The sequence below is a fragment of the Rhea americana genome, unplaced genomic scaffold, assembly GCF_003343005.1.
Source record: "Rhea americana isolate MKP2758 unplaced genomic scaffold, rheAme1 scaffold_201, whole genome shotgun sequence".
Lineage (NCBI taxonomy): Eukaryota > Metazoa > Chordata > Aves > Rheiformes > Rheidae > Rhea > Rhea americana.
This window is the reverse complement of record NW_028186162.1, coordinates 275,499-294,289: the sequence shown is the minus strand read 5'-3', so window position 1 is coordinate 294,289 and position 18,791 is coordinate 275,499. Positions and strand designations below refer to the sequence as shown.

Below are 18,791 nucleotides of genomic sequence, written 5' to 3'. Positions count from 1 at the left end.
AGATAACTTCTCCTGTCACTTACCTTAACCAGACCCTCAACCAACCTGTGTGGTTTCTGCTGCACTAGCACTTCAGTGACTACATGTCACCTCTCACATTAAATGCTAAAGCACTGCCAGACTGTAGCACTGAGTTCACAAATTGCATAGCGAACACCTTGTTGCTAGCCTACTTGCATTCTTCACTGGGGAACTCTGGGCCACCCTTGCCCTGCACACTTCCTGAGGTCTTTGATCCTTTCACTTTCTCAAAAGAGGCAGCAGTGAAGGATATCCTTATATCCAAGTATATGTTTCTGAAAACATTGCCATAATGCTAGTTAGAAGCTGGATGTTGTGAAATGCTTAAAGAGCATGAAGAATTTCAAGGAGGCTTAATTGGATTAAAGACAAAAATATATCCCAGCTATCTGTCCACATCAAGAGAGGTAGAGAAGATCTAAGCAAGCAAGGCTGTGCTGGAGACAATTCAGTCCAACTCAGTCAAGCCAGCTGTCAAAACTGCAGTTTGCAAAACACTTGTTATAACCTGTCTCAAGCACACCTTGTGCTCTGCTCTCCTGGGAACTGCACTGCTTATGCTTAGTTCTGCAAGCTGTCCCTCCTCCTCCTATACTTGTGCAGGCAATGAGCTAGAATTCCCTCCAACCATTCCCATGTAGGCAGAAGGGGCAATTTTTGGTGGCTTCCTGCTACTGGTTGCATCTCCCACCCAAAGAACACTGACAGGCATGCCCCACTTGGTATGAGATGCCAGCACCAGTTGACACTTCACACAAGACAGAGTCAGTGGATTAGAAGTTATGGAGAATGGTGGTGCTCGAAAGTTTTGTGTGGATTCTCCAGAGAACCAAGAACGTTTCACTACACAAGAGCATGACAAAAATCCTACACAGGTGCCCACTGCCAGACAGCTTCTTACGCACGAGAGCAGGGGCACAACACAGCAAAGAATGTCATCCCTATTGCATTTGGGACATGCTTAGAGATACAACTGCCATTCACCACCTTCTTGGTGCTTGGCTTTGCCATCTCAGGTAAAGCAAGTCCAGCTCACACTTGAGTTAGTCTCTCTCAGCCCATTCAAAAAGACTGACTAAAGTCTGTAATTCCTTTTTCCAGTGCTCAGTGACTCTTACCTCTTTTGTTCCCCCTACATGTGTAAAACTGCAGCCCTATCAGAAGCTGTCATGTAGAAGCACTCTTCTCTTTTCTCCTGTCCAAGTATGAAATCCTACTCTTTTCTTGCATCCTATCACACACTCAGTTCTCAAACAAGGCCTGATGTGGGGGGAAAAAAAAGAGAGAGAAACATGTTTACTGGACACCAGGTCCTACATACGCATTGCAGAATATAGAAAATTATTATAGCAAATCAGAGCAGACATATTTGTAATCTCAACATTAAAACAGCATAGCAGCATTGTAGCAAAATCTTTGAGAGGTTTTTTAAAGGTCATTGTTAATTCTATAAAGTTTTTTTCTATCCAACTAATCTTAGGCTTTTGTTCTATCAACTCTTAGTATTTTTTTAATGGTAAACATGAATATGTTTTTAAAGTATTGCATGTCACAGAATTGCACAATATAAAGTGCAAGTTGGCTGCATATTAAAAAACCCCAGAAATTACAAGACACTATCACACCCTAAATGCCAGAAATTCACTGCAAAGCCATTTAACAGTGCAAAAAAACTTTGAACACATCTTCTGGGTACATACATTCATTTCTAGAGACAGAGAGTGCTGTGTTAAGGCTCACAAGATTGGGAAGTTTCATCCATTGCATACAAAGACTTGAAAAGAAAGACACAAAAAAGACTTAGTATCTCTACACTATCTAGGAACTGGTTCTGGATATAACTTCCCAAAATTGTTGGAGGAAAGAACTAACTTTGCTACCATGGGAACAGAGCAGTGAAATATAACTGTTCACTACTTTCCTCAATTTACAAGATCGATCCCTAAAATGTTCAGCCACGGGAAGTGTTTTTTTCCACCTGAGAAGTAAATCTGCGATAAAAGGAACAGGGTGAAGGTGCTCAGTGAGCTCACCGAGCGCAGGGGGATCCGCTCGGGAATGGCAACTTTCAGAGGAGAAAAAAGATAAAAGCGAGATCCTGAAGGACGATATTGTGGTGCCAGGGAAGATGGGGGAGAAGGGGGTCGGCGGGACCGGGGAGATGGCAAACCGTTCACCATTTGCGGGTGGATCCCGGTTGCTCCAAAACAAACTTTATAAATAAACCGAGCAGCTGGTTTCAGGTGGCGATTACCTCACACAGGCTCGGATCAAGCGCGGCTGGCAGAAACCGTCACCTCTCCTCGGCCCTCCTCGGGTTTCCTCTGCGGAAAGGCGCCGGGCTTGGCGGGCGTCAACGTGGCGCTCGCCGTGGCGTGCCCCATCCCCGCGGCCCGGGCGAGGGCGCTGGCTCGGGGCAAAGCTCTGCCGCGCGCCTCACGCCTCGCGCCTCGTGCCGCGCGCCTCACGCCTCGCGCCTCGTGCCGCGCGCCTCACGCCTCGCGCCTCGTGCCGCGCGCCTCACGCCTCGCGCCTCACGGCGCTCCCCGACGGCCTCCGGGCCTGCCGGCCCCGCGCGCCGCCGCTCCTGCCGCCTTTCCCACAGCCGCACGACGATTCCCGGGTGGGCCCTGACAGCGGCGCCTCCGGCTCCCAAAAGCAGCGACCTGTCGGGGTGCAGCTGCTGAGGTGATTATTAAAATGGTGCGGTTTTGTCTTTTTGTTGTTTTTTTTTTCCTTCATGATCAAAGTGTCTGCTCATCTGTTAGCTGCGGCAGCAGGGGACTTCCACGGGCGGGAGAAGAAATGCCGGCCCGTTCCTCTCTAAGCTGCCAAATGGCCTCCTTCCCGCTAGGAAAGGGAAGGACAGAATTCTTCTAAATTTCCGTGCGAGGAACTTGCGGTCCCCCGGCCCGGCGGCGGCCCCTTTAAGGAGGAGACGTGCTCCATCTTAGGTGCCTCCTCCCCCTGCCGCCACGTGACGCGGGCGGCCGCCATCTTAGGCTGCCTGCGCCGTTGCTGCGGCTCGGCTGGGTCACGTGAGGCGGGGCCGGGTGGCGGTGGCGGAGCGGAGCCGGAGCGGAGCCGCGCGGCCGGAGGCTGAGGCGCGGCGACGGCAGCGGCAGCGATGGGGCAGTGCGGCATCACCTCCTCCAAAACCGTCCTGGTCTTCCTTAACCTCATCTTCTGGGTGAGCCGAGGGCGGCGGGAGGGGTCGCGGTCGGCGGGGGGTACGGGGAGTCGCTCTCCCGCAGCCGCGCCGTTGCCGACAGGGCCCGGCCCTGAGGCGCCGCGGAGGCGCCGCCGCCTCGTCGCTGCCCCGGCCCCGCGGGGGACCGCCGCCACCGCCTCGCTGGCCGCAGCTACCCGCTCCTGCGCGGGGGCCCGCGCTTCAGCGGCGCGCGCGGCCCCTCCCCGGCCTGGGGGCGGCGGGCCCGGGACGCGCGGCATCAGCGGCCCGTCAGTGAAGCGAGCACCGGAGGCCTTTGAGGTGGAGGCGCCGCCGCTTGCGGCGCGCTGTGGGGGCGTTTGGATCCTCGCCGGTTTACTTTCTGTAAAGCTGTTCTAGACGTCTGGAGTTTTGGCCTTCTGTGGAAGATGCCAGTCCCAAGTGCTCAGAGACGTGTGTGGAGCGCTGTTTCCTTCCACCTATTTTTAACATAAAATCGTGATGTATTTATCTCTAAAGCTGCTTTTGTGTTTCATTTCTTTTAGTAAGCACAGTTGCATACTACTGCAACTAAACCTGCAGACAGTAAGATAAAAGTTAACTTGGCTTGTTGGAGCAGTAGATTCCTGTAAGATGCTCTTTCAGGATGGCCGTGCAGGTTGTAATCTGGTATAATATTCAGTGGTGTAATTGGCTTAGGCGGCAATATAACTCTTAAGTAAGTTAAACCAAAATTAAGAGTATTGTGTGTATTTTAAGATTGCTTTTTCTAGATTGAGCTACAGTCTTTTGTATCGTCTAATCCCAGCTGCAGGAACAGAAGATCTGTTGTCCCAGCTGTTCAAAAATTTCAGTTTTGAAAAGGAGTAGTGGGTGATAGGCTGTTAAAACAATAKRTATAGCTATATATATATATATATAGCTCTATGGTTTTCTATTTGAYATTGAAAGCTCTATGAAATCTAACGAGTGTTACATGGTACATGTTCTTGTCTTAGCTTTTTACAAAGAATGCCTTTCTCAGATACTTAAAATASAAATTGCAGTCTGTCAAAAAGCACATCTGTGCTGTCTAACTGGCTTTTGTGTCTTAGACTCGGAGTTTGGAGAGAGATGAGCGGTAAATAGGAGGCATGTTTGRCTTGTGATGCACGTTAAGACTCTCGAGTAGTTTTGACTGAGGTATAATAGACTTGCTTACTTATCTTTGAAGTGCTACTTAGTTACACTAGCCTTTTAGTATTGCTGTTTGTTTGGAACCTCCTTTGTTGAACATGGCTTTTTGTGTTAGATATAGTTGCAAATGACATTTAAAAAGCAATTTGATAGCTACCATGTGATACTTTATGACTAGATATGTAGCTGTTTTGAGTTATATTTTTGGTGACATCTTAAAATAGTTTCTTTTTTCTTTTAGTTAYTGGTATCAGATTTTGTTTTGCACAAATTAACACAAAATCTTTATGCAATTTCACCTCACTCCCAACTCCAAGTGTTTATTGATAGCCTTTGTTTTATGTATCTGAAAGGGATTGCCTATTATCTGTCACACTTAGTAATTTAGCTACATGATCAAAGTTTGTGCAATTATTCAGCTTAAATAGAGGCAGGAGTAGAGATGATTCTGAGTAGTGTTGAATCTGGTGCTGCACAATTCTAGTTACTTATTTTGGTTTGAGACAGGCTTGACTCCAGTTAAAATGGACAGACTGTGGTGAGAGGAAATACTTCATGTCAAATTAAGATGTCCCCAATCATGTGTTCTGTAAGTTGTCTCTAGTTTAAGAAGTCATCAACTTCTCTTGATAGGTTTTTGGCAGGGAGGCAACTGTGTTGCTTGTGCAGAAACCATACTGCCAATCAGCTGCATGTAGAATAAGGCAGGTTTTCAAAAAAGTGAGAATAAGAAAATCAACGTTTTTCTCTTTGACTAGCTGCTACATGGAAATAAGWAAGAATGGATGGTCCCTTTTTTGTTAACTTTTCACCAAAAGTAGTACWTAATCTTATTTTAAATGCCAGAAGGGAAGGAGGAATTTCAGTTCTTGATCTAGCATGTTTCACTTGTTGACTGATCTGAATGTGTATATTAACGTTTAGTACCAGTCTAGTTGACTGTAACCGCTTCTGTGCATCACCCAGATTTCCACTGATACTTTTAACAGTAGACAACTACCTGTAATTGGTCAAGTAGCTTTGAAAGCACCTTTAATTGCTTTTATAAATTTAGTTTGTTTGTGCAGAATATGGTCTTTAAATCTTATATATTATGATCATTATCTTCAAGGTTTGTAGTATTAGCAAGTAGCTTCCACATTTAAGCCCAAGAAGTTTGCTGTAGTCATTGAAAACCCTGCTAGAGTAAGGGTTACTGATAACCCCCTGCTAACTGATCGAACTGAATTATAGCCCCCCCCTCCCCATACACACAAACATTTGTCTGATACTTGTAGAATGATGTGACTGTTCAGAGTGCTTTGATAGTTCAGAGCTTTATGTATGTGAGATGCTTGGAAAACTTCATTGATTTTACTGCCTGAAGAAAAAGCAAAGGTGTTTTTTTGTTATACTCCTCAGTTACATCCTCAGTAGTAAATGTAACTTTTAAAAACCTGATATTCCAAATTTTCAATTGCAAAGCATGTTGATTCTTAATTTTTCCCTTTGGTACTATTTTCTGTAGTGCGCGGCCTGAATTCCCTAGTGGGATGTTAATCTAGAGCAGAGTTCAGGGAAGAGTATTTAATATTAATCAGCTGTTCTTTTGATAGGCTGAACCTAATGCTGTCTCGATAAGAGAGCTGGAATTTTCTTACCTAGTTTAAGTCTTTCAGCTTTTGTGATGCTATCACCRGCTCATCTTGCCCTTCTCAGGGTAATTTGAAGCTTCACAAAGGAGTCTAATTTTGAGTTCTTGCTAAAAGGGGCTGTGCTTTTGCTGCTCACCTTGGGCAGGTATTGGTGTTCTTTAGATCCTGCAGTTAACTAGTTAATTCCMTGTCCAGGAGAAAACTAACCCTAAAGTGAAGGTGAAAACTTTATTCTTGTTTAGCTTCCTGATCCTGGTATGGCAAATATCAGATGAACACAAGTACTGGTGTAAGGAAAGAGGAAGAAACAAGAGAAAGGTATGCTCAGCACTGGGCTACACTTTAAACTGCAGCTASGTCTCTTTAGATCAGCATTAGAGTAGTATCAAAATGCACCCTGATTATTTGAAGTGTTTAAGAACAGAAGGAGTAGTGTAAGCTATTCTGTTTCCTTATAGATAAAGAGCATTGTTTGATTTCCCTTCTCCTTCTTCCACCACAACTGAAATGGATAGTTTCAATGATGGCACCTTTACTCTTGCATGAAGCTGCAACACTGCTGCTGTTCAGTTTGTTATACTGTACTCTGAAATGTGTTGGCTTCGGGCTTATGTATGTATTACATTCATACATTCTYTGTTTTCTGTTACTACTTTTGATTCACATCGATGGTGAGATACTAGTGTTTGATAATAGATAAGCTTTAGAAAAGAYGGGCAACACAAAGTTGCTTTTGTGTCTAAGCTTTATTAGTATAGGTGTGGCTCACATTGTTAATAATCCTGCAGTTGACATGGCTATGCAAATAAAACTAATGTAGAGCAAGCAAGCTGGTAATGGAGCAGCAAAAAACTTGCCAAATTATTGCACAGAGAGGAAAGCTAGTTTAAACAATACCACTAAAGACTTCTGCAAATACAAACTGTCCCCATGCGTAGAAACAGTTATCAAGAGGAGTGTCCTTAGTTATACCTTCAAACTGTCTTAAATTGTGATAAGTAACGTTCTCTTCTGTTTTAATATTGGRCTTTGGTTTGTAGTCCCTTTATGTACCAGCTCTGTAATCAGCGTTTGCCTTTYAGATATTCTGAATTGGGCAGATCAAGCTTACTAACAGGTCATAGCTTTGCTCACTTTTTCGTCTGTGACTGCTGACATTAATAAACCAAACTCCGCCCAATTTGCCAGTGATTATACAAATTCGTCGCTCTCTTCAGAAAAGTCTTGTGCTAGGTCGCCTGGAGTTTTCTCATCAACATTTTAAAAGTTCTTGTTTTCAAATTTTTTCCTATTTTCTTTTTAATTCTTATACTAACTTTGCATTCCCTTGTATTTTTTGTGTGTGTGCTAGAGGATATTTTCTTTGCAAAAAGGGCTGGGCAAACTGCCTTCTCTCTTCTATCTGCAGAACAAATACTAGTTTGTCTTATAGAAAGCTGAATGGGATTTATGCACCACTCCAAGTTTCTGATGTGATACCTTAAGAGTTACCTGAGCTTTAATTGTGAGGGAAATGAGCATCAAGTCTGCTGTGGACTTGCAGGTTATTTTAAAATAAAGGTATTGGACAAAGCCACTATTGTTACTGATAGTTGTACAGGGTAATATGATATAGATGCTTTATATTAACAGTTCTTGAAATTTGGATAATTTAGGAAAGCATGCTTAAATTCAGAGGTACTTTGCAAAGGCCTACATTGATAGGAAGCATCAACTACAACTTGCCCTTCTCAAAGATYACAAAAACAGGGGTCAGATTAATATGCTTTAGTGTTTAGCTTTGAAGTAGATGAGAGAAGTTGCGAAGGAAAAGCCATACTTCAGTTGGCTCTTATGTCTGTGTGAGATCTGTTTGGTCAAGAAGCAAAYATTCATTTAGGTGCTATTAGTTTCTTTCCTTAAAGAAAAGTTATTGCATAGAAAGTAACTGCGAGGTGACAGGCAACGTATCTTTGGAAAGAAATGGTAAAACTTCTAGTAGATATATTTTCGGAAATAYCTTTCATAGAGTGGAAATGCCTACACCAGAATGTCAGAAGATTTAGGGAATTTTTTTTGGGGGGGTGGATTTCCAGTGGGGAAAGATGCGAATAATTAGTTTGATAAGAAAGTATTGAACTGTAGTCTACTAGGTGCTATCTTAACACTTCTAAAAACAGAAGTATGTTTTGAGGATGGTATTGAACAAATACTCAAAATATTTTAAGAACAGGAATTTTTTTCAAGCAGTTTGTTTAAGAAAAATAAGTCTGCATTGATAGGAAGGGCTTGCCTGGAATAAATACTCAAGAGAATGTTAAACATTTATTTTGTTAACTGTTAAATTTGGTAACTATTAAATTAAGACTTTATCAGGTAGATGGCTTGCATAACTCAAGTGAAAAGCAGTTTGAAGAAATAAGACCAAGATGGAAATTTGAGGACAATGCATTCTGGCTTGTGTTTAGGATATTGGATCAAAGGATGAAATACTTGAATACASTAGTAGTCTTGCATCAGAAAGGGAGTCTATCTATTTGTATATCTKTAAGAGAAGTAATTTCAAGGCATGCTTTGACAGCCTGCATCACTGGAACAGTACCTGATACTCTGTTTGCGTGTGTGACCTGCTTCTTGAAATACTCCTAGAAATAGAATGAACTCTGGTTCTGCTTCTGTGATACTTCCTGCTCAGTAATTGTAAACTAACTTTTTTTTTTTTTAACTACTTTACAACTATTCACTGGCTTTGAAATCATTAATTTTACAATATATCTGACTAAGCTACTATAAAGCATTCTTTGGTAAGGTTTGATTGTTCAGAGAAAAMTCAAGACCTCAGTTCTATATAATATGAATACATCCTATAATTCTGTACTCACTTTACAGCTTATGTGTACGTATTACCATACAGTAACTGGTGTTAGCAWTTATGTAGTATTAAATCATAGAAAATAGCTCTGCTATCCATGAAAGGAACTGTAGCTATTACAGAATCACAGGTGTGATGTATTGGTTTGTTTCTAGTGGAGAGGAGGAAAGGAAATAACACAAGGACAAAATCCAGTGACATTTTKTGTTAGATCATCTAAAAAAGGTAGAGCTCATTTGCCTCTACATTTAGGAATTGACCGAGTAATTTTTTTCTATTTTGCTGTAGGTTTGAGAACTGTTTCTGATCCAAACTTTCAAGGAGTAGGAAGTATTTAAGAAAACTCTCAGGTGTTCTTTGGTGCTCACAAATTAAAACTGACAGATGAGCCAATAGGCTCCCTATCAGGCATTACTTGAATCCTGAATGAYTGATTGAACCTTTTCCTTGAAGGACTGTTGTTTCTGGATGTGAAAATTACGCAGTTTGCTTCTGGTGCTCTGTCAGTGAAATGAGGAATTTATTTTCAGGAATACGTAATTGCTTGGGAATCCAGCGCATTAAAGATATTTGTTTTTACTAGAAAATAGGATCTTGCAACCCTTGAAACTATCAAGACCTCTCTAAACAATTTTCTTACTGTACTTGGACACAAATTCTGAGTTAGTGAGCATGGGCTGGGCTCTGATTTTGTAAGACTGTTTTTCTTTTAAGAAATGCAGTATTAGTATTATGTATCTGTACAGGATGCATTTTAAGTCTTCAGTTCATGAGATCTTTTGCAATTGTTTGCATCAGGTTTTCTGCTTAAAAATAAAGCTTTCTTTTAACAGTAGCAAAGACAATTTGCAAACCTAAATGTGATATCTTTTGACTAGCATGTGGAATTTAAAGTACTGCTCTATCTGGCAAGCAGCTTCATTGAATGGAGTAATCATTGTTCTTGTGTAGAGCAAGGAATCTGCAAACAGTGGAGCACTAGATTGCAACCCTGATGACAGGATTTACATAAAAGAATAGTTATATTGTTAAAATCTCTTTTCTTCAAAAATAAATCTGCTAAATAAATAATTAATAATAAATAAATTACTTCAATCTACTGGTGTACTACCTGTTGCAATTAGTGACACATGTAGTGCCAAATGCAAAAGAAGCATAGCTCAGCCTTTTGCTTCAGTTGCGAAAGTAACTGATTGAGAGTTCTTTAATGTGTAATGTTACAGAACTGAAGCTGGCTAGTATAGATAAAATATGGCTTATAATTGGATAGTCTATTTCTTTGTTTTGTAAGCCTTTAYAATGTTTCCAGCCATGTTATAAAATTGAATAAATTGTTAGTCTTCCTCTCACAAAGATCTGTGAGACAGTCACAGCTCAGTGTTCCAGATAATGATCATGGAGAACAAAGTAGAGTGTCAGGAAGCTGTTGGATTCTAAGATGGATGRGCACCTGCTTAAGGAAGTAAAGAAAATAACTTCAAGTATCTGTGTATGTTTGTTTTAGAGGGGAACATGGAGGGAGATGGGGAGAAGCAAAGTACTGGAAAGAGTGTAAGGAGGCATAAATAGCAGAGAGCTCTTATAGGACTTTTGATGTTAAAAGTGAGAAACTAGATTTTGAAGGGCAGAAAGCCAACAAAAATTCAGAACAGGAAAAATATTTTTGCATCTGACAGAGATGAGGCTGCGAATACCCTAGTGATGGTGACAATTGAAAATATCAGAAGAATAAAGTAGTAGAAGTCAAATAATGAAAAAGTAGTGTGAAAAACTACCTTTGAAGATAGTAGAAAAAAATTTGGGTGGAAAATCARGTGATACTAAATTCTGTACTTTTTTCTTACAAGTAGAAGACACTGAGACACTGGCATGCATTAGAGAAGTAATTGTTAGGAAGAAACAAACTGAGTAAAAACTGTACACCTTCAGAAATTTCATGTGGAATACATGGCCTTTTTAAAAATGTGTTCCCACATAGAAAGGCTGCAGAAACTTCAAGATTCAGTTAAGGTTAACCTAAGGAGAGCAAAATGCAGGTTAGGAGGATGGTCCTTGGACAGAATCCAGCCAGAAAAAGTRGGAGTCTGTTAGTGTGGAAGGCAAGAAAAAAATCTATTTTATTTGCTTCTCTTAATCAAAGATGACACAGATRGTGTATCTGAGTGTACCGTAGTGCATTTTAGTAAAAAAAATCTGTTTCAAGACAGACATTGTCATGGAATGACAGATACTCATGGTTAGGATGGTATCTATATCATTCCTGAAGTTTTCCAATTGGTGGTAAAGTTCACACTAATGGGAATTTGCCTCGGGGTTCAGTGTCCTTGCCAAAAAGGTGGAATACTTAATTACTTGGACAGAAGATGTAAATATTTTTTGCTCGTATACAATATTTTACTACTGCTTTTGCTTGCTTATTCGCTTAAATGAGTGAATAAAATGCGGATTCTAAGGGGTCAGGTATTCTTCATTGGCCCAGTTAATTAAGGGTATCAGAAAGAACTCTTAATTTTTCTGGTGGGTTCCATTTTGGCCCCGAAATGCAGAAGATCCACTAAATGGACAAATGCTTCAAGCAGTGTAACTGATGATGCTTTGTACATTTTAAAAAAAAATCTTGTGTGAGTCTTCAGGTCTGTTTTGGATGAATGTTAGTAGGGTAGCATAAAGTGTTAAACTAACTTGCTGTGTCTGTGGCTGGTAACTAAATAACCAAGAGAACAAGCAGTTTCAAGCTCTGCTTTCTGCTCATCCTTCTAGGCAGCAAAAGTTTCAACTTTCAAATTGTTGCTCTAGGTGAGAAACATTGAAAAAGAAATACAGTTCCTAATATTTATCTGCAGACTGCTAACTCTTTCAGGGTAAGTCTGGAAACCTGAAGCTCTGTATACTTTAGTGCATGTCAAAGGTGAAAGCTCTCAGTTTACTTCTCTGGAATAGGTGTGTGCGTAGGAGGCTSTGTGAGACCAGCCCAAAGACATGGGGAAGTTTGTTCATTTATCCTAAGAACCAAACTTTAAATACACTTTCTTATGATATTTTGAGAGGTGCTTTTTTTGTCATTGTGTGCATTGTGCATTACCTCTTCAATATTCTCCTCTCCAGTTACTTGCATACTTGTTCTGCTTTTAATAATTGCTTTGATGCCCATGCCAAAGCAACACTACCAAGCTTTTCTGACCTCTAAGAGGTCTGTGTTCTTAAACTTTTGTTATGGTGAAAGGGAGGGCTAAGTACTTAAGCCTTTTGCAGCAAATGTTCACTATACTTCTTTTGGCAATCTCTTTAAAAGCTTATTGCGTCCAAAGATATGAGTATGCTGCTTCAGGTTGGGTACTACAAGAGAGATGCAAACAACTGTAAAGGGATGTGTGAATGCTGAATAACTAATCGTCTCCCTGGAGCATGCCTGTGACCTGGCACAGGTTCAGGAGCTGCTGTCATCTGTATTCAGAGCCTTGAGCAGATGAAGTTTGAGAATTCTTCTTTCARATCCTGTTTATCAAAGACTTATTTGAACTGTGTGCAGTTCATATATTTGGTTTCCACTTAATGATAGGAAAATTCCTGGTAGTAAATAAGATGTTCTTTTTATTCAAATGCCTTTGTGTTTGACTTCAGGAAATCCAGACTTCTGCAGACTTACTGTTTACTCTATAATCCCAAGCACCGAGACATGAATTGCTCTGCTCTTTTAAATGATCTTTGTGTCTTTACTTGTGATTTCAGTTTCTTTTGATCTGTTTTTGAAAAGCAAATGATGGAAGGTCATGATACCGTTCTGTACGTTTTTTAAAAAAAGACACTGTTCCTGAACTGCAGCAGCTCATATCTGGAGTAAGTCCATGTTGCATTAAAACTTCAGATGTGTATTTAACTGAGGCAGCACCGTTCAATATAGGTAGCTTAATATAGGTAAAACTACCTCTTTGCCTTTATCTGCTATGATGATACTTGAACTTTATTTTCATGAATATATACATGGGACAACAGGTATGGAGCAAAGTGGTTTGTGCTGAGGACCAGATGTTGACACTACTGCGCTGGGGGTAGTGAAGGAGAACCTCAGGCTAGTCTGGTTCCATGGACTGAACACCTGTTAGCAGTTGCTGTGCTTAAATGCATTCATCTTCTGGATTAGTGTCATCCAAAAAGAGTCCAATTATATCTTGTAAGACCACTCAGTGATTCAACCTAAAATGCAGTCAGTGATGTAATTTTTTATTTTATTTTATTTTTTTAAGATCATTTGCTCAAGTGATTTGTGAGGAAAAGGTAAGCTTGTTTGGTAAGGATATGGCCACTTCATCAAGTAGAGGCAATGTCTTTCAACTTTCTTAAGTTTGTGTTGCAAGTTTTATTTTCTGCTTTATAGATAGAGCATTTCAGCAATAGCTGTGTATATTAGTCTATCTCTTTATATGGAAAAGGTAGTTCCACAACTCCTGAAGAAGTAAACCAAAGGATAAATGCTGTCATGGCTGATTAGTCATTATTGTACCATGTGTGAAAAGGATTTAGTTAAGACTTGAGACTGGGTTGCTTTAATCTGAAAGTCCAAAGAAAAATCTGACCTTCTGTTAGTCCTAACAAAGTATTAATTTCTTTTAGCMCTGTGTTTTTTTTCTTTTAGCTTGAGAGAGTATCTAACTTACGCTTGTTAGACTTATTTTGTCCACCATAATACTGGAAGAACAAAATTTTCTAGAAAGCCTATGCTTCTCAAAGTAAAGAAGGAGAATTAACATCAGCAGACAGCTTAAGCTTTAACTGTTTTAAATTTTTTGTCTTCCAAATGTCTCCTTAAATGTGTGTGTTCATGTAATTAACAATTTTGGATCTGCTTATATGAACCAGATCTTTCTTGGAAAAGAAGCCACTTAATTTCAATTAAAACAGCAGAGGAGGCCTAATGGGCTCACGAATAGTTCTGCTATACACTTTGACAACTGCAGCTGAGTGTGGTTGTTGTTGTTGTTCCCCACACACACACACCTTGCAGAATACCACATTTCTGACAGGCGTTGTGGTTCATAGATGTGGGAGATGACATCGCTGGCCTATCATTCATAAGCTTCACTGCTAGGCGACAGTTAATGTAACTCCATTGTTCAGTGACTCTGCTTTGGATCTCTGCCTTGTACAAAGAAACTSTGTCTGCCTTTTGCCATGTTGTATCTAACGTGGTTAGATGTGATTTCTAGAATTGGATTAGCATTTCTAAATCTCTTGTGCAAAGTGGCTATATATTTTTTTTTTAATTTTTTTAATAGCTTGTTCAGAGTTTACCTGGTAAAGAAGTCTCACTTTTTGTCTCTGATCATTATGGTTTTTTTTCAGTTGTTTCACTACTGTTGTATCTACATACYACCTTTTACTGGATGCAAGTGAGCCTCCTGGATGCTTTAACATTCCTGTAGAATACTTACTTATTTTCAGAGATGAACTATATTACTCAAATCCGCATAGAACTAATGACACTTTTGAGTTGGCTCTTAATGCCTTGTTCTTTGAGATGGCCTCTGCAGCACTGTTACAGAAAACACTATTCCATAAGAGTTGCAGTAACACTGCGATATTAAATTACACAGTAGCAAACAATGCTTACATATGAGGCATCAGTATTCTTTTGGCTKGTTCAGTGTGAAACAACAAAACAGGTTGTCCAGAGGGCTGTGAAATTTGTTCTTGAAGATTTTAAAGATCCAACTGGACAAAGCCTTGAACAACCTGGTCGAAGTTCAGTATTGACCGTACTTTTGAACGGGAAATTGGACTAAACGATTTCCTGAGTCCCTTTCAGCCTGAATTATTCACTGATTCTTTAATTCTGCGACAGTGTGTCCCACCCTCTAGCTGCCCGAGCTAACGCTATGCATTGATCTGCTCTCCTTTTCCCACTCCTGGGACAGGGTAGTTACAAGGCCTCTGAGTGGGAAAGAAGGGCTGGAGGCAGCCTGCAGCATTCTTTTCTCCAGGTTGGAGCCAAAGCATGCAGTATTTCACTCAATTAAACTTTTGCACCTGGAGTATAGACCCCGTTGTAATGGGGGCGCTGTACCCTTCGCAGAAGGTGAAATTCCTCAGATCTTAGTTTAGTCTTTGCATCTGCTGAGTGTTTTAGCTTAGCCTAGCAAAGCAACACAACTTGTGCATCTTTATCACAAAAGTTTCAAATGAGTCTTGTCATTGCAAATCAATTGAGCATAATTAAGTGCCCCACTTAATGAGGAACTCAAACATTTGATGCGTAACAGGACTGTTTTATTCCACAGCAAGCATGGGAAAGATGGTTTTACAAAAAGCTTTTTGTGAAACAAATGTTGATGAAGTGTGTGGGGGGGTTAAGTTGGTGCAGCTATTTAATGTATTAGTATTTAATGAAATTGTTACTATTTTTCTGATTTTGATTCTTTAATTATAATTCTACCAGCAAAATGCATGTTAGGAATATACTACATTAGGGATATATCAAAACGTAGTGTGAAACAGTTTTAAGTTGATGAAGATGCTCATATGTAGGGAGTCTGGTAATTTTGAGGGTGGTAAGTGCACCTCAGAATGTGTGCTCCACTTTTAGAGTTTTAAATTTGAAGTGGAGTTAGWCTTGCAGATTCATCCTGCAGGCCTTACTTGCTATTAAATAGTGGTAACTCACAAAGGGATTTTTCCTCCTTTAAAAAAGACTGTTTTGTGCAATGACCAGTTTGAGAATAGCTTTTAAAAGTTGAAGATGATGTGTCTTACAGTATTTAGTTCAGTCTTTTATTAACTGAAGTTGTATAGCTGTTCTTACCTGGCTTGTCRATTACAGTCACGTTTTCAAGTGCTGTGAACACTTCAAAAAGGCTGTCTTCAGCAGGATTTTGCACCTCTGGCTGAGGTCAAAGCTTGGTATGCATATATAAATGCTGTTCTAACGTGTGGTAGTYGGACAGCAAAGTGGAAGAATTAATAAGTAAATAACAGCAGGTGAAGTAACAGGCTGGAGTCCTGTTATCACGTGCTGCCTCATAGTTCTGAGTGTTAGACTGTGTGAAGTGTTTAGTTCATGGGGCAGGAGAGAAGTTTTGGGGAAGAACAGGCAGCAAGATTTTAGTGTTCGTGGCACGATTGCCCTCATTCTCAAACATGCCTCAGGGAAAACTTCTATAGTGTAGTCAAAACATTTAATCTGYCTAGATTAAATGTAATTTGAAAGTTGGAATTAGCTAGCCCATTTGAGGTATTCCTAACGGACATACCCTATAACCTAGCAAAGATGTCAATGTCTAAATATGTAATTTCTGAGGAGAACTAGTTTATGGACCTTGATAAAACAATTGTTGTAAAATAGCCTTACAGAAAGGAGGACATCTTGTTGAAAGAAACTTACCGAGTTACTGTGTTTATTGTAGGCAGCAGCAGGCATACTGTGCTACGTGGGAGCCTATGTGTTCATCACATATGACGACTACGATCACTTCTTTGAAGATGTCTACACGCTTATTCCAGCAGTTGTTATCATAGCTGTGGGGACGCTTCTTTTCATTATTGGACTAATTGGGTGCTGTGCCACGATTCGAGAAAGTCGCTGTGGACTTGCTACTGTAAGTTGAGAGTTTCTCTGTGATGATGATTGCCCATTGTGTATATTTAACCTTTTTTCCCTTTTAGTAGACTTCTAAAATGTGTGTTTTTAAGTTCTTGTTTTACAACTGTAAGTTTTTTCCAGTATTTTATGCTTTTTTTTCAAGCTTTTTTTTTTTTTTAACTACAGCTTGAGAATTTGGGTAGAAGRAGAGGAGAGAGGCCAATATTTAACTTTTCCCCAAGGAGGTGCATAGCTTGATGCCTGTAGGTTATTTCAGGGCTTAATCTAACAAAAAATTTCCTTAATCCGCCTACTGCTCTGAATTGGCAACACAGATGTAACATTGATGTAACAGATGTAACATCTTTGATGTAACATTGAGCTTTAATTGATAGGAAGAAACACTTGATTAGAAACRTAACACCACACTGGATTGGTTTAATGGTCAGCACTTGCTTATCTGGGCAGTTCTAACTTTATTACTTAGTGAAATTATGAACTCTTAATTTCATTCAAGAAATTAAACTCTGGACTCATTTGGTCAACTTAATAGCCTGCTTTGTTTGCTAAATTAAAACCTTACCTGGGAAGTTGCTTTATTTTAAGCCTTGGAGGCTCAGTTGAGACTCTTAAAGATGAGTGAAATTATTTGCACAAATACTTTGGATTGTGTTTTACAGTTCGTGATCATTCTGCTCTTGGTTTTTATCACTGAAGTTGTGGTGGTGGTTCTTGGATACATCTACAGAGCAAAGGTAATACTCCCTCAATTTTGATAAATGTTTTGATGTCAACTGTGACCAAAATACAAAAATAGTCTGTTGTATTTAATGSTATAGAATTGTTAGTGGCTGTTAAAGAAAAAACCTCAAGTGGGTTAATTTGAGCTGCTAGTATCTGAAAATTGATACTGTGTAATGAATCAAGTGAAATAGATTGAATATGATAATATATACAGTCTAGCTTTGCAGGTGGTTGGCAGGGTTATGACTGAAGAAGTTATGACTTGTCCTGATATTTAATGAAATTGTTACTATTTTTCTGGTTTTGTTTCTTTAATTATACTTCTACCAGCAAAATGCATGTTAGGAGTATACTACATTRGGGATATATCAAAATGTAGTGTGAAGAAAAAGGAATTTCAAACTTGTGTGATTTTGCTGGTTTTCACTATAGCTGCATTTCCTTAGCTGACATGTCCTACGATGCTGTCATACCACACTTCAGTGATGTCGTAATAGCAAGCTAAATTAAAGTAGCATTTATCTTTTCCTGTGATTATAGAAACAAAGAATCCAGATCTTGCTTGTTTGGCACTTGGCATTTTTCTGCTTGCCCTTTTTTGTTGTTGTTGTTTTTGTTTTTTGGTTTTTTTGGAAGAGGTGATGAGGCAACCATTAAGGTTTTTTTTTTAATTTTTGCTTGCTTTATTGAAAGAAAATTGCCTCAAGCAGCTGAAAACAGGACCTTGAACTATGTACTATAAATCAAACTTAGCAACAATTGGAATAGACTGCTTCAACAGAAATTCCCTATCAAATATTTAAACGTAGGATGTATTTTCTCATGGTCTACATATGATTTTGGATCTTGGCAGTGCCTTGAGAAGATGGGTGGTTGTTTAGGTAGGACTCTAGCTTGTAGCAGTAGTAGTCCTTAAACTGTTAAGGAAAGTGGTACGCTTCCTGGAGAATGTGAATTGTCATGAATTATTACATAACTTGAATGGCTGCCTTTTTGCTGCATTACTTGCACAGGCGTAGTGTATTACTGTCTAGTAATTCAGGCATCACCATTGATTTGATCTGGACAGGGCATTGGTCATCTCATTCTCTTCTAGGTTCCAATCTTAGTGGTTTGCATTTTTCTAGTTAATGATGATCAGAGCAGATAAAATAAGATGCATGTGTCTTTCCTACCTAGACCATCTGTTAAGTTACACATTTAAACCAATCTAAAATTGGGTTGGTCCCTTGCTATCATCTCTCCTTTTGCCTAGTTACCTGCCATACAGTTTCACAAACACTAATGCAGAGTCAGAGCTTAGGAGAAAAGGGAAGGCAACATCTTTTTAGTGGCAGTATGGTCTTAGGCTGGCATAAGGCATTTGTGAAAGCCTATATTTGAAAATTAAGTCTTACATCTTTTGACAGGAGAGACAGGATTTTTTTTTAGTAAGAATGCAATTTTCTACTCTTTCATTATTTAGTGTCTTTTGTTGCACTTCAAAACAGCAATCTGAGTGAAAAAAAATAATTTTTTTTGTTAACAGTGAATTGGGAGGTGACGACAACCTAGGTTTCTGATTATTGCTGCCAGGCCAAATAAGGCAGCTCTGTGCTTTGCTTATTTTGTTCAGTTTCAGAC

At 39.8% G+C, this 18,791-nt stretch overlaps 1 protein-coding gene across 1 annotated transcript in view; it reads left to right on the top strand.

Annotated features, from left to right (window-relative positions):
* Positions 1-3,027: 3,027 nt before the first annotated feature.
* The window catches only part of TSPAN3 (tetraspanin 3), a 25,145-nt gene continuing 9,381 nt past the window's right edge, over positions 3,028-18,791 (top strand). Inside the window, exons 1-3 of the mRNA XM_085303943.1 lie at positions 3,028-3,211; positions 16,249-16,440; positions 17,105-17,179. Coding sequence (XP_085160069.1) covers positions 3,149-3,211; positions 16,249-16,440; positions 17,105-17,179 — 330 coding nt within the window. The 5' untranslated portion in view covers positions 3,028-3,148. The remainder of the gene's footprint in view (positions 3,212-16,248; positions 16,441-17,104; positions 17,180-18,791) is intronic.